Source organism: Somniosus microcephalus, unplaced genomic scaffold (genome assembly GCF_052327205.1).
Source record: "Somniosus microcephalus isolate GS21.2 unplaced genomic scaffold, FLI_Smic_1.0 unresolved_chr7, whole genome shotgun sequence".
Classification (NCBI taxonomy): Eukaryota; Metazoa; Chordata; class Chondrichthyes; order Squaliformes; family Somniosidae; genus Somniosus; species Somniosus microcephalus.
In genome coordinates this window covers 4,432,411-4,445,849 of record NW_028225185.1, presented here as the reverse complement: position 1 = coordinate 4,445,849, position 13,439 = coordinate 4,432,411, and the positions used below count along the sequence as shown (strand labels likewise).

General features: G+C 50.7%; 1 protein-coding gene across 3 annotated transcripts in view; it reads left to right on the top strand.

Moving 5' to 3' along the window:
• The window catches only part of ilf2 (interleukin enhancer binding factor 2), a 41,063-nt gene that overhangs the window by 10,117 nt on the left and 17,507 nt on the right, over positions 1 to 13,439 (top strand). For all 3 annotated transcript variants that reach the window (XM_085978497.1, XM_085978495.1, XM_085978496.1), the window contains one exon: positions 12,061 to 12,165. In XM_085978497.1, coding sequence (XP_085834623.1) covers positions 12,061 to 12,165 — 105 coding nt within the window. The remainder of the gene's footprint in view (positions 1 to 12,060; positions 12,166 to 13,439) is intronic.

The window sequence follows — 13,439 nt, the reverse complement described above, 5'->3', positions numbered from 1 at the left end:
ATCACGTGGGCCATGGAGAGCCAATCGGAGCAGGGAATGCTCCATTCATAAGTTTGACAGGAAGGACTGTCAAAACTTAGAAATACTACGGGCCCCAAAACATCACTGAATCTTCAAATAAATTAAAAAAAAACACATTTTTAAAATAAACTATAAATTACATGAAATAACTATTTTAAACAATTTAAATTTTTATAAAAAATAATTTTATTTTCTAATGGGGCTAAAAATAAACTTACTTTGCTTTTAAAGTATTTAAAAATAATAAACCTGTGGTAAAAATGTTTTAATTTTAATTAATTCACCACTTAACTTGTAAAACGCAGGCCTTACGCCTGCTTTTTAAATGTGTAAATTCTGGAGATTTACCCTCCCGGAAAAACCTGCAAAAAAAAAACCTAAGTTCGATGCGCACGCACCACCTCTTCCGCCCACACGTACGACCTAACCCCTGCTTTCAGGGGAACGGAAGTGCCGGTTTCCCGCGCATGCGCAGTGCATGCAGGAATCCGGCACTTCCATTGGGCTTATGGGTGAGTATTCACCCGTGGAGACCCGAATTTCTGGGCCAAAATGGTTTGGGAGATGCCACTGGTACCTGGGGCCAGGCAGCGTACATAAGGCAATGGGTCCAGAATGAATAAGAAACGAAAGTCTGGACTGACAGGTTTCATGGGATCCCTTTCCCACCATCTTTCTTTTTAAGGAACATTAAACATAGGAACAGGAGTAGACCATTCAGCTCCTTGCGCCTGTTCCTCCATTCAGTTAGATTACAGCTCATCTGTATCTCCTCTCCATTTGCCCATCTTTGCCACATATCCCCTGACACCCTTATCGAATCAAATCTATCGATCCCAGTCTTGAAAGCTCCAATTAACCCGCAGCCTATTGGGGGGAAGAGAAGTCCACGTTTCCACTGCCTTTTGTGTGAAGTGTTTCCTGATTTCACCTTTTGAAGTGCCTGGCTCTAATTTTAAGATTGCACCTCCTTGTTCCGGATTCCGCCCCCAGAGGACATAGTTTCTCTATCTAGGAATCGTAGGAACATAGAAACCGGAGGAGGCCATTTAGCCCCATTCAGTGAGATCACGGCTGATCTGCCACCTAACTCCATCTACCCGCCTCTGCCCCATATCCCGTAATACTTTTGCTTAACAGATTTAAAATTAACAATTGATTTAGCATCAACTGCAGTTTGCGGAAGAGGGTTCCAAACTTCTACCACCCTTTGTGTGTAGAAGTGTTTCCTAACTTCACTCCTGAAAGGTCTGGCTCTAATTTTTCGACTGTGTCCCCTAGTGCTAGACTCCCCAACCAGCGGAAATAGTTTCTCTCTCTCTACCCTATCGGTTCCCCTTAATATCTTGGAAACTTCAATCAGATCACCCCCTTAACCCTCTAAACATACTGCCCTAGTTTGTGTAATCTCTCCTTGTTTAACTCCTGGAGTCATGGTATCATTCCTACGCTGCACTCCCTCCAAGGCCAATATCTCCTTCCTAAGGTGTGGTGACCAGAACTGTTCACAGTACTCCTGGTGTGGTGTCTGGGACTGTTCACCGTACTCCTGGTGTGGTGTCCGGGACTGTTCACTGTACTCCTGGTGTGGTGTCTGGGACTGTTCACTACTCCTGGTGTGGTGTCCTGGACTGTTCACTGTACTCCTGGTGTGGTGTCTGGGACTGTTCACTGTACTCCTGGTGTGGTGTCCGGGACTGTTCACTGTACTACTGGTGTGGTGTCCGGGACTGTTCACTGTACTCCTGGTGTGGTGTCTGGGACTGTTCACAGTACTCCTGGTGTGGTGTCCGGGACTGTTCACAGTACTCCTGGTGTGGTGTCTGGGACTGTTCACAGTACTCCTGATGTGGTGTCCGGGACTGTTCACTGTACTACTGGTGTGGTGTCCGGGACTGTTCACAGTACTCCTGGTGTGGTGTCTGGGACTGTTCACAGTACTCCTGGTGTGGTGTCCGGGACTGTTCACAGTACTCCTGGTGTGGTGTCTGGGACTGTTCACAGTACTCCTGATGTGGTGTCCGGGACTGTTCACTGTACTCCTGGTGTGGTGTCCGGGACTGTTCACTGTACTACTGGTGTGGTGTCCGGGACTGTTCACAGTACTCCTGGTGTGGTGTCCGGGACTGTTCACTGTTCTCCTGGTGTGGTGTCTGGGACTGTTCACAGTACTCCTGGTGTGGTGTCCCGGACTGTTCACAGTACTCCTGGTGTGGTGTCCGGGACTGTTCACAGTACTCCTGGTGTGGTGTCCGGGACTGTTCACTGTACTCCTGGTGTGGTGTCCGGGACTGTTCACTGTACTCCTGGTGTGGTGTCCTGGACTGTTCACTGTTCTCCTGGTGTGGTGTCCGGGACTGTTCACTGTACTCCTGGTGTGGTGTCCGGGACTGTTCACTGTACTCCTGGTGTGGTGTCCGGGACTGTTCACAGTACTCCTGGTGTGGTGTCCGGGACTGTTCACTGTACTCCTGGTGTGGTGTCTGGGACTGTTCACAGTACTCCAGGTGTGGTGTCCGGGACTGTTCACAGTACTCCTGGTGTGGTGTCCGGGACTGTTCACTGTACTCCTGGTGTGGTGTCCGGGACTGTTCACTGTACTACTGGTGTGGTGTCCGGGACTGTTCACAGTACTCCTGGTGTGGTGTCCGGGACTGTTCACAGTACTCCTGGTGTGGTGTCCGGGACTGTCCACAGTACTCCTGGTGTGGTGTCCGGGACTGTTCACAGTACTCCTGGTGTGGTGTCCGGGACTGTTCACAGTACTCCTGGTGTGGTGTCCGGGACTGTTCACTGTACTCCTGGTGTGGTGTCCGGGACTGTTCACAGTACTCCTGGTGTGGTGTCCGGGACTGTTCACAGTACTCCTGGTGTGGTGTCCGGGACTGTTCACAGTACTCCTGGTGTGGTGTCTGGGACTGTTCACTGTACTCCTGGTGTGGTGTCCGGGACTGTTCACAGTACTCCTGGTGTGGTGTCCGGGACTGTTCACAGTACTCCTGGTGTGGTGTCCGGGACTGTTCACTGTACTCCTGGTGTGGTGTCCGGGACTGTTCACAGTACTCCTGGTGTGGTGTCCGGGACTGTTCACAGTACTCCTGGTGTGGTGTCCGGGACTGTTCACAGTACTCCTGGTGTGGTGTCTGTAGTGTCCGTGTGTAGATAAAGACACTGAAGACAGGAGTTGGTGTTGGTTCATAGGTATTTACTAAGCAAGTCTTGGGGGGGGTTTCTAAAGGATATACACAGGCTTATATAGCCCAAGTGGCAATTACCGGCATTACGCACACCTGGGGCTCTTAAAGGCACATACACCATAATTGCTCTTAAAGGCACATACACCACAATTCCTCCCCTTCTAGCTAACTAGTACATCATATTTTAAGTATGCAAAATAATATACATTGCTGTATTAATTAATTATAAGTTAGTCTCTCAGGAGGCTTCCTGACTCGGTCCGGATAACGCCTCGGGGGTGTAGTAGTTTCTGGTGGTGTAGTAGGTTCTTCTGGCAAGGCTGATTCGGCTTGAAGGCCAGTGTCGGGTTCATCGGGCTCCAGTATCACCAGATCGGCGGTAGATATGGGTATCTCTACTTCATCGTTAGATGTATAGAGTGGTGGTGTAGGTTGTCCCTTTTCGGATGACTTGATGATTTGGTCAGCATGGCGCCTTATTATGCTGTCTCCGATGTCCACGGTATACATCAGTGGTCCTAATCGTGTGCAGATAGTTCCAGGCTGCCATTTCTCGGTACGGTAGTCCCGGGCCAAAACCGGTTGGCCTATCTGGAAGGCCCTAGTTGGCCTTTCATTCATGCCCTGAAACTGCCGGTTCTCCACGTCCCTTCGGATGTTGGGCTTGACCAAATCCAGCCGGCATCTTAGGTTTCTATTGTAGAACATCATGGCGGGAGTTTGGTTAGTAACCATATGCGTTGCATTCCTATATGCAAATAAGAAGTTATCCACCTTGTGCTGAAGTTTTATGTCTTCATTACCCATGGCCTTGATGGCCTTCTTGAAGGTCTGGACAAACCTTTCAGCCAATCCATTTGTGGCGGGATGGTATGGGGCGGACGTGTAGTGCTTTACCCCATTGTTCTTTAAGAACTTTCTGAATTCTTCGGACATAAATTGCGGTCCATTATCAGAACATATCTGTTCCGGCAGCCCATTCCTGGCAAATATGGTCCTTAATACTGTGATGGTTTTTTCCGTGGTGGTGGAGGACATCTTTATTACCTCCGGCCACTTGGAGTGTGCATCAACTGCGATTAAGAACATTGAGTCCATAAATGGACCAGCAAAGTCGATGTGCACCCTTTGCCAGGGAGATGAGGGCCACTCCCATGGATGTAGAGGGGCCTGTGGCGGAGCATTTTGGACCTTCTGGCATCCTAGGCAGCTCTTGGTCATGTCTTCGATGTCTCCATCGATACCTGGCCACCATACAAACGCCCTAGCTAGGTTCTTCATTTTCACTCCACCCAGATGCCCCTCGTGAAGCTCCTTTAGCACTTTATCCTGGAGTTTGGGTGGAATCACCACTCTGGATCCACACATCAAGGTTCCTCGGCACACCGACAGCTGTTCTCTTCTTTGCGAGAATGCTGGCAACAGTGGTTCGCCATGTGCTGGCCATCCCTTCACTGTTAAATCGTAGACCCGTGAGAGAGTAGGGTAATTTCTTGTCTCCCTTTCAATGGCAGAATTTGTCACCGGTAGACATTCCACTATGGTAGAGTGGAATATCTCTACTGGGTCTACTGTAGGTGCCTCTTCTATCGTTGGCAACGGTAGGCATGATAAACCGGCAGCATTCCCATGCTGTTTTGACCCTTTGTATTCAATGTTGTATTGGTGTGCCCCTAGAAAAAGGGACCACCTCTGTAGTCTTTGTGCCGTCATAATGGGGACACCTTTTTTAGGGTTGAATATGGAGATGAGGGGTTGATGGTCAGTCAGCAAGGTAAATTTTTGTCCGTGTAGGTAATGGTTGAATTTCTTCACTCCCCATACCAGGCTGAGTGCTTCCCTGTCTATCTGGGCATAGTTACGCTCAGCTGAGTTCAATGAGCGTGACGCAAAAGCTATCGGCCGTTCCGAGCCATCAGGGAATCTATGGGACAATACCGCTCCTATGCCGTAAGGGGATGCATCGCACGCCAGTCTGATTGGTAGTGATGGGTTGTAATGAGCCAAAATTTTCTCGGATGTGATTAAGTCTTTACATTTATGGAAGGCACGTTTACAGTCTTCGTTCCATTTCCAAATCACTCCTGTCTATAGAAGATCATTAAGAGGGTGTAGAATAGTTGATAAGTTCGGTAAAAATTTATGATAGTAATTTATTAATCCCAGGAATGACCTTAATTGTGAAACATTTTCAGGTGCTGGAGCTTTTATAACTGCTTCAATTTTTTCAGGTGACTTATGCAACCCTTCCTTATTAATTATGTGGCCACAATATGATATCTGATTTTGGAAAAATTCGCACTTGGGGCGATTTGCTCGTAGGCCCCGTTCTTTCAGCCTAGTGAGCACCTGCTCCAAATTGGCAAGGTGCTCGTTGTCGTTTTCTCCTGTTATAAGGATGTCGTCTAGGTAGCATTGAGTCCCCGGAATCCCTTGCAGGACTTGCTCCATAGCTCTTTGCCAGATAGCTGGAGCTGATGCTATTCCAAAAAACAGTCGATTGTACTGGTACAGGCATTTGTGTGTGTTTATTGTGAGATACTTTTTAGAGGTCTCCTCAACCTCCATCTGTAGATATGCCTGTGCCAAGTCAATTTTTGTGAAACGTTTCCCTCCGGATAGTGAGGCGAAAATATCTTCTATCCTTGGAAGAGGATACTGTACCGTGTGAAGGACCGGGTTTACAGTCATCTTAAAGTCCCCACAGATGCGAATTTTTTTCTGTTCCTCAGAGTTATTTTTCAATTTTTTTCATGACTGGAACGATGGGTGTTGCCCATTCGCTCCAATCTATTTTGGATAATACGCCTGCCTTTTCCAAATTCTTCAGCTCTGCCTCGACTGCCGGACGTATTGCGTATGGCACCGGTCTTGCCTTAAAAAATTTTGGAATTGCTGTATCTTCCACTTTTATTGAGGCGGTGATGCCTTTCAAGGTTCCTAGTTTCTCTTGAAACACTTATTTGGCGTTGGCCAAGATGTCTTTTAATCGTTCAGGTATGATGTCATCATTGTTTTTTTCCTTACTGGTCACCGTCAGTGCCTGAATGGAGTGCCAGTCTAAACGTATCTTCCTTATCCATTCACGTCCCAACAACGGTGGACCACCATCTTGTAGAATGTATAAATACAACTTTTGTACTTCTTTGCCGTTGTATACCACAGGCACCCTTATTTTTCCTTTGGGGTAGACTTTCTGCCCCGTATATGTTTTTAAGATAATGGATGTGTCTTTGAGGTATATGCGAAAATAGCGCCTCGTAATCTCGTCGATTTATTACGGTTAGAGCTGATCCTGTATCTAGCTCCATTTTAACTGGGGACCCTGCTATTGTGAGGGTAACCCAAATGGTTTGGTAATCCTCTTTGGCAAGTACATTATGTAATTTGAGACAGCTTAGTCTCTTGTTTCCGGAGTCGCTATCGCTATTCTGGTCTTCGGAGCTACTGTCCGCCATCATTTGTACCTTCCTGTACTTTTCTTTATTGATTTTTTGTTTTCTGTCAGTGGATTTATTTTGTCCAGATTGGCATACCCGTGCAATGTGTCCAATCTTACCACATTGCCTGCATGCTTTGCCCTTGAACCAGCAGTCCCTCTGGTTATGGGTGGATCTGCCGCAGCGATAACATCTTCCGAACTCCTGTGTCATTTTATGGGTGCCGAAGTCTTGTGTCTCTTGTTGTATTTCTGCAGCTCCTTTTGCTGCTGCTTCGTATGATACAGCCATACTGAAAGCTTTGTCCAATGTTAAATCTTTTTCAGAAAGCAGTCTTTTTTGTGTTCCTTCACTTAAGAGACCGCAAACAAATTTGTCTCGAAGATAATCCGATAGTCCTGCTCCGAATTGGCAGTACTTTGATAGCTTTCTTAATTCGGTTAGGTAATCAGCGTTACTTTCATTCTTGTGTTGATTTCTCTTGAAGAACTTGAATCGTTCCGCTATCAGCAGCGGTGTTGGGTTTAAATGCTCCTGCAGGGTATCAACAATTTCTTTAAAAGTCTTGTCCTTTGGTTTGGCTGGAGTGATTAAATTTCGTAACAGCCCGTATGTCTTCGCGCCCATTAAGTTCAGAAGTACTGAAGCTTTTTTTTCATCTGTTATTCCATTTGCAGTGCAATTAACCTCTACTCTTTCCACGTATGTGGTCCAATCTTCTATTTCGCCATCAAAAGCCTCAATATTACCAGATTTAGGCATTTCAGAAAAGATATGGCGCTTCCCGCGCTTTTTTTTTCTCTCTGTAGCAACGATATGGCGCTTCCCGCGCTTTCCCGCCGCTGCTACCGATAACAACGCTGTTTATTCACTGTTGGAGACTCGTTCCCGAAGGAGGTCTAAACGCTGACCTGCTTGCCGCGCCGGCCGTCTCTCGAGTGCACCCTCCCAGTCCGTTATTGCTTGCCTCCGATTTCGCTGCCTGTCTCAGCTGTAGAGCCCGCCGCTGGAGCTCCAGCCTGACGCCCAGGAAGGATTAGCGCAGTACCTGTCACCAGCTTGGCCAGCTGGTGAAACCACAGTTTCTCTTACTTCCTTGAGTCTTCTGGACGCTGGAGGAATCGATGTCCTTGAGGTGCTGCCGAATTGCAGGTAAGTCCGTTTCCACTTCGTCGCCACTGTAGTGTCCGTGTGTAGATAAAGACACTGAAGACAGGAGTTGGTTCATAGGTATTTACTAAGCAGGGCGGGGGGGGGGGGGGGGGGGTTTCTAAAGGATATACACAATACACAGGCTTATATAGCCCGTGGCAGTTACCGGCATTACGCACACCTGGGGCTCTTAAAGGCACATACACCATAATTGCTCTTAAAGGCACATACACCACAGTGTCCGGGACTGTTCACTGTACTCCTGGTGTGGTGTCCGGGACTGTTCACTGTACTCCTGGTGTGGTGTCCGGGACTGTTCACTGTACTCCTGGTGTGGTGTCCGGGACTGTTCACTGTACTCCTGGTGGGGTGTCCGGGACTGTTCACTGTACTCCTGGTGTGGTGTCCGGGACTGTTCACTGTACTCCTGGTGTGGTGTCCGGGACTGTTCACTGTACTCCTGGTGTGGTGTCCGGGACTGTTCACAGTACTCCTGGTGTGGTGTCTGGGACTGTTCACTGTACTCCTGGTGTGGTGTCCGGGACTGTTCACTGTACTCCTGGTGTGGTGTCCGGGACTGTTCACTGTACTCCTGGTGTGGTGTCCGGGACTGTTCACTGTACTCCTGGTGTGGTGTCCGGGACTGTTCACTGTACTCCTGGTGTGGTGTCCGGGACTGTTCACTGTACTCCTGGTGTGGTGTCCGGGACTGTTCACAGTACTCCTGGTGTGGTGTCCGGGACTGTTCACTGTACTCCTGGTGTGGTGTCCGGGACTGTTCACTGTACTCCTGGTGTGGTGTCCGGGACTGTTCACTGTACTCCTGGTGTGGTGTCTGGGACTGTTCACTGTACTCCTGGTGTGGTGTCCGGGACTGTTCACAGTACTCCTGGTGTGGTGTCCGGGACTGTTCACAGTACTCCTGGTGTGGTGTCCGGGACTGTTCACTGTACTCCTGGTGTGGTGTCCGGGACTGTTCACTGTACTCCTGGTGTGGTGTCCGGGACTGTTCACTGTACTCCTGGTGTGGTGTCCGGGACTGTTCACTGTACTCCTGGTGTGGTGTCCGGGACTGTTCACTGTACTCCTGGTGGGGTGTCCGGGACTGTTCACTGTACTCCTGGTGTGGTGTCCGGGACTGTTCACTGTACTCCTGGTGTGGTGTCCGGGACTGTTCACTGTACTCCTGGTGTGGTGTCCGGGACTGTTCACAGTACTCCTGGTGTGGTGTCTGGGACTGTTCACTGTACTCCTGGTGTGGTGTCCGGGACTGTTCACTGTACTCCTGGTGTGGTGTCCGGGACTGTTCACTGTACTCCTGGTGTGGTGTCCGGGACTGTTCACTGTACTCCTGGTGTGGTGTCCGGGACTGTTCACTGTACTCCTGGTGTGGTGTCCGGGACTGTTCACTGTACTCCTGGTGTGGTGTCCGGGACTGTTCACAGTACTCCTGGTGTGGTGTCCGGGACTGTTCACTGTACTCCTGGTGTGGTGTCCGGGACTGTTCACTGTACTACTGGTGTGGTGTCCGGGACTGTTCACAGTACTCCTGGTGTGGTGTCCGGGACTGTTCACAGTACTCCTGGTGTGGTGTCCGGGACTGTTCACTGTACTCCTGGTGTGGTGTCCGGGACTGTTCACTGTACTCCTGGTGTGGTGTCCGGGACTGTTCACAGTACTCCTGGTGTGGTGTCCGGGACTGTTCACTGTACTCCTGGTGTGGTGTCCGGGACTGTTCACTGTACTCCTGGTGTGGTGTCCGGGACTGTTCACTGTACTCCTGGTGTGGTGTCCGGGACTGTTCACTGTACTCCTGGTGTGGTGTCCGGGACTGTTCACTGTACTCCTGGTGTGGTGTCCGGGACTGTTCACTGTACTCCTGGTGTGGTGTCCGGGACTGTTCACTGTACTCCTGGTGTGGTGTCCGGGACTGTTCACCGTACTCCTGGTGTGGTGTCCGGGACTGTTCACTGTACTCCTGGTGTGGTGTCCGGGACTGTTCACTGTACTCCTGGTGTGGTGTCCGGGACTGTTCACAGTACTCCTGGTGTGGTGTCCGGGACTGTTCACTGTACTCCTGGTGTGGTGTCCGGGACTGTTCACTGTACTCCTGGTGGGGTGTCCGGGACTGTTCACAGTACTCCTGGTGTGGTGTCCGGGACTGTTCACTGTACTCCTGGTGTGGTGTCCGGGACTGTTCACTGTACTCCTGGTGTGGTGTCCGGGACTGTTCACAGTACTCCTGGTGTGGTGTCCGGGACTGTTCACTGTACTCCTGGTGTGGTGTCCGGGACTGTTCACTGTACTACTGGTGTGGTGTCCGGGACTGTTCACAGTACTCCTGGTGTGGTGTCCGGGACTGTTCACTGTACTCCTGGTGTGGTGTCCGGGACTGTTCACTGTACTCCTGGTGTGGTGTCCGGGACTGTTCACAGTACTCCTGGTGTGGTGTCCGGGACTGTTCACTGTACTCCTGGTGTGGTGTCCGGGACTGTTCACTGTACTCCTGGTGTGGTGTCCGGGACTGTTCACTGTACTCCTGGTGTGGTGTCCGGGACTGTTCACTGTACTCCTGGTGTGGTGTCCGGGACTGTTCACTGTACTCCTGGTGTGGTGTCCGGGACTGTTCACAGTACTCCTGGTGTGGTGTCCGGGACTGTTCACTGTACTACTGGTGTGGTGTCCGGGACTGTTCACTGTACTCCTGGTGTGGTGTCCGGGACTGTTCACTGTACTCCTGGTGTGGTGTCTGGGACTGTTCACTGTACTCCTGGTGTGGTGTCCGGGACTGTTCACTGTACTCCTGGTGTGGTGTCCGGGACTGTTCACTGTACTCCTGGTGTGGTGTCCGGGACTGTTCACAGTACTCCTGGTGTGGTGTCCGGGACTGTTCACTGTACTCCTGGTGTGGTGTCCGGGACTGTTCACAGTACTCCTGGTGTGGTGTCTGGGACTGTTCACAGTACTCCTGGTGTGGTGTCCGGGACTGTTCACTGTACTCCTGGTGTGGTGTCCGGGACTGTTCACAGTACTCCTGGTGTGGTGTCCGGGACTGTTCACAGTACTCCTGGTGTGGTGTCCGGGACTGTTCACTGTACTCCTGGTGTGGTGTCCGGGACTGTTCACTGTACTCCTGGTGTGGTGTCCGGGACTGTTCACTGTACTCCTGGTGTGGTGTCCGGGACTGTTCACAGTACTCCTGGTGTGGTGTCCGGGACTGTTCACAGTACTCCTGGTGTGGTGTCCGGGACTGTTCACTGTACTCCTGGTGTGGTGTCCGGGACTGTTCACAGTACTCCTGATGTGGTGTCCGGGACTGTTCACTGTACTCCTGGTGGGGTCTGACCAAAGCTCTGTTCCACTGAAGCACAGCTTTGTTCCCTGTGTATTCCGGCCCGCATTGAGGTAAAGGCCCACATTCCATTAGCCTTTTTGTTCCTGTCTTTGTGATTTGTGTACCTGGGCACCCAAATCCCTTTGCTCCTCCACTGTTCCTAGTTTGTCGCCGTTAATAGAAGATTGCGATTTGTTCTTGGCCCCTAACCTCGCACTTCCCCACACTGAACTCCCATCTGTCACAGTATTGCCCACTCGCTTAATCGGTTCATGTCCCTTTTGTAACTTTCCTGCTCCCATCAATACAACTTACTGCACCTACTAACTTTGTGTCATCTGCAAACATAGATATACAACTCTCCGTTGCTTCACCCAAGTCATTGATACATACAGCGAAACCCTTTCCTCCATTACCGGTTTTTAACATTAAATCCCTCGCGCCGCTGGTATTGTGTCCTCTTCCTCTGCTGAAAAACGGACGCAAACTATTAAGTCTGCCGTTTCCTTATTACCCATTATAGTCTCGCCTGCATCTGTCCTTAATGGGCCCACATTCCTCCCCACACCACACTTTCTTCTCCTTCCCCTACCTCACCTGGGGGCAATCTGCAGCAGAGTCGTTCCTCTCTCTACAACCCACAACCTCCTTTGCAACAGATACTCATCTGGTTCCTTTTTTTTTTTACGTGCCGGTCTTCTCTGGAAGTCCGTGTCCCGCGGATAGGAGTGAGAGTTCTTTGCAAAACCTCTAACCGTGCTCGGGGCTTGTTCATGTCGCGCGGTGCGGTTTCTGTAGTGGTGGGGGGGGGGGGCTCTTGCCCGTCTCGAATCGAATGAGAACAAAACGGTCGGTCGCTTGTCCGCTCCCGGGTGTTTTTGCCCTTCCAGATGGGTGTCTTCTGTTTCCTCCGCAGTGCGAGATGGCCTTTCCCCGGGTGAAACCCGCTCCTGATGAAACTACTCTCAGCGAGGCCTTGCTAAAGCGCAACCAGGATCTGTCCCCGATTCCAGCCGAACAGGTGAGAGCGGCCACGCTGACGCACCTCTTTAAAAAAGTGCACGTAAACCTTTCTGATCGTTTGGGTCAGGCCCTTTAAAGCTCGGCGGGGGGGCGGGGGGAAAGAGGTTTCTCCCAGAAATTCAACTGCGCAATTCTTTGGGGAGGTGGTTTACCGAGCGGGTATGTGGTGGTGTTTCTGTACAAAGTCTGGTAGAGTTTCAGTTTGGGAAATGAATGGGGCAAGCTGCTCGGTGCATCCCAGATTATACTTTCTCCTGGAGGTATTGAGTCAGTGGTCGGGTATGAGCCCACTTGCAGTCTCTCGTGCTGCGCCCGTGTGCTGGCGGGCTATTCGACCGTGGGTGGCAGCACAGCCGAGCCTGATTCCATCCTCACCTGACCGGAATCATGGGAGAATGGCCAGAGGTGGTAACCCTGGATAGTTTCTCCTCTTTCCTTTTCCCCCCCCCCCCCACCCCCCCCTTCCGCCCGCCCAACCCCCAAGTTGTAATTCCCCAACTCCTGGCTGCATAGACTAGCTGACTTTTTGGTTCCTGTCGAGGGTAACGTCGATTCTCTCCCCCCTCCCTGTAAGGAGTTACCGCCTCAAACAGCACAGCCTAGTTTGGGAACTCATGCCAGAGGGCTGCAGAAATTCACCCCTGTCCGACCACATTGACACAAGTGCAGCTCCAACAACACTCGAGAAGCTCGACGCGGTCCAGGTCAAAGCAACTCGCTTGATTGGCACCCCATTCACCACCTTAAACATTCACTCCCTCCACCACCGGCGCACCATGGCTGTAGTGTGTACCATCTACAAGATGCACTGCAGCAACTCGCCAAGGCTTCTTCGGCAGCACCTCCCAAACCCGCGACCTCTTCCACCTAGAAGGACAAGGGCAGCAGGCGCATGGGAACACCGCCACCTCCAAGTTCCCCTCCAAGTCACACACCATCCTGACTTGGAAATATATTGGCCGTTCCTTCATCGTCGCTGGGTCAAAATCCTAGAACTCCCTAACAGCACTGTGGGAGCGCCTTCACCACACAGACTGCAGCGGTTCAAGAAGGCGGCTCACCACCACCTTCTCAAGGGGCAACTAGGGATGGGCAATAAATGCTGGCCTTGCCAGCGACGCCCACATCCCGTGAATGAATATAAAAAACAAATGCACCGGAGCAATGAGTCTCTTAAAACTGCTCCTTAAGCTTAATTATGAAATTCAGGGGTAGGAGGTGCCTCTCCAGCATGGTTTTCAACCTAGACAGCCTCACTGAGGCAGAAGATCA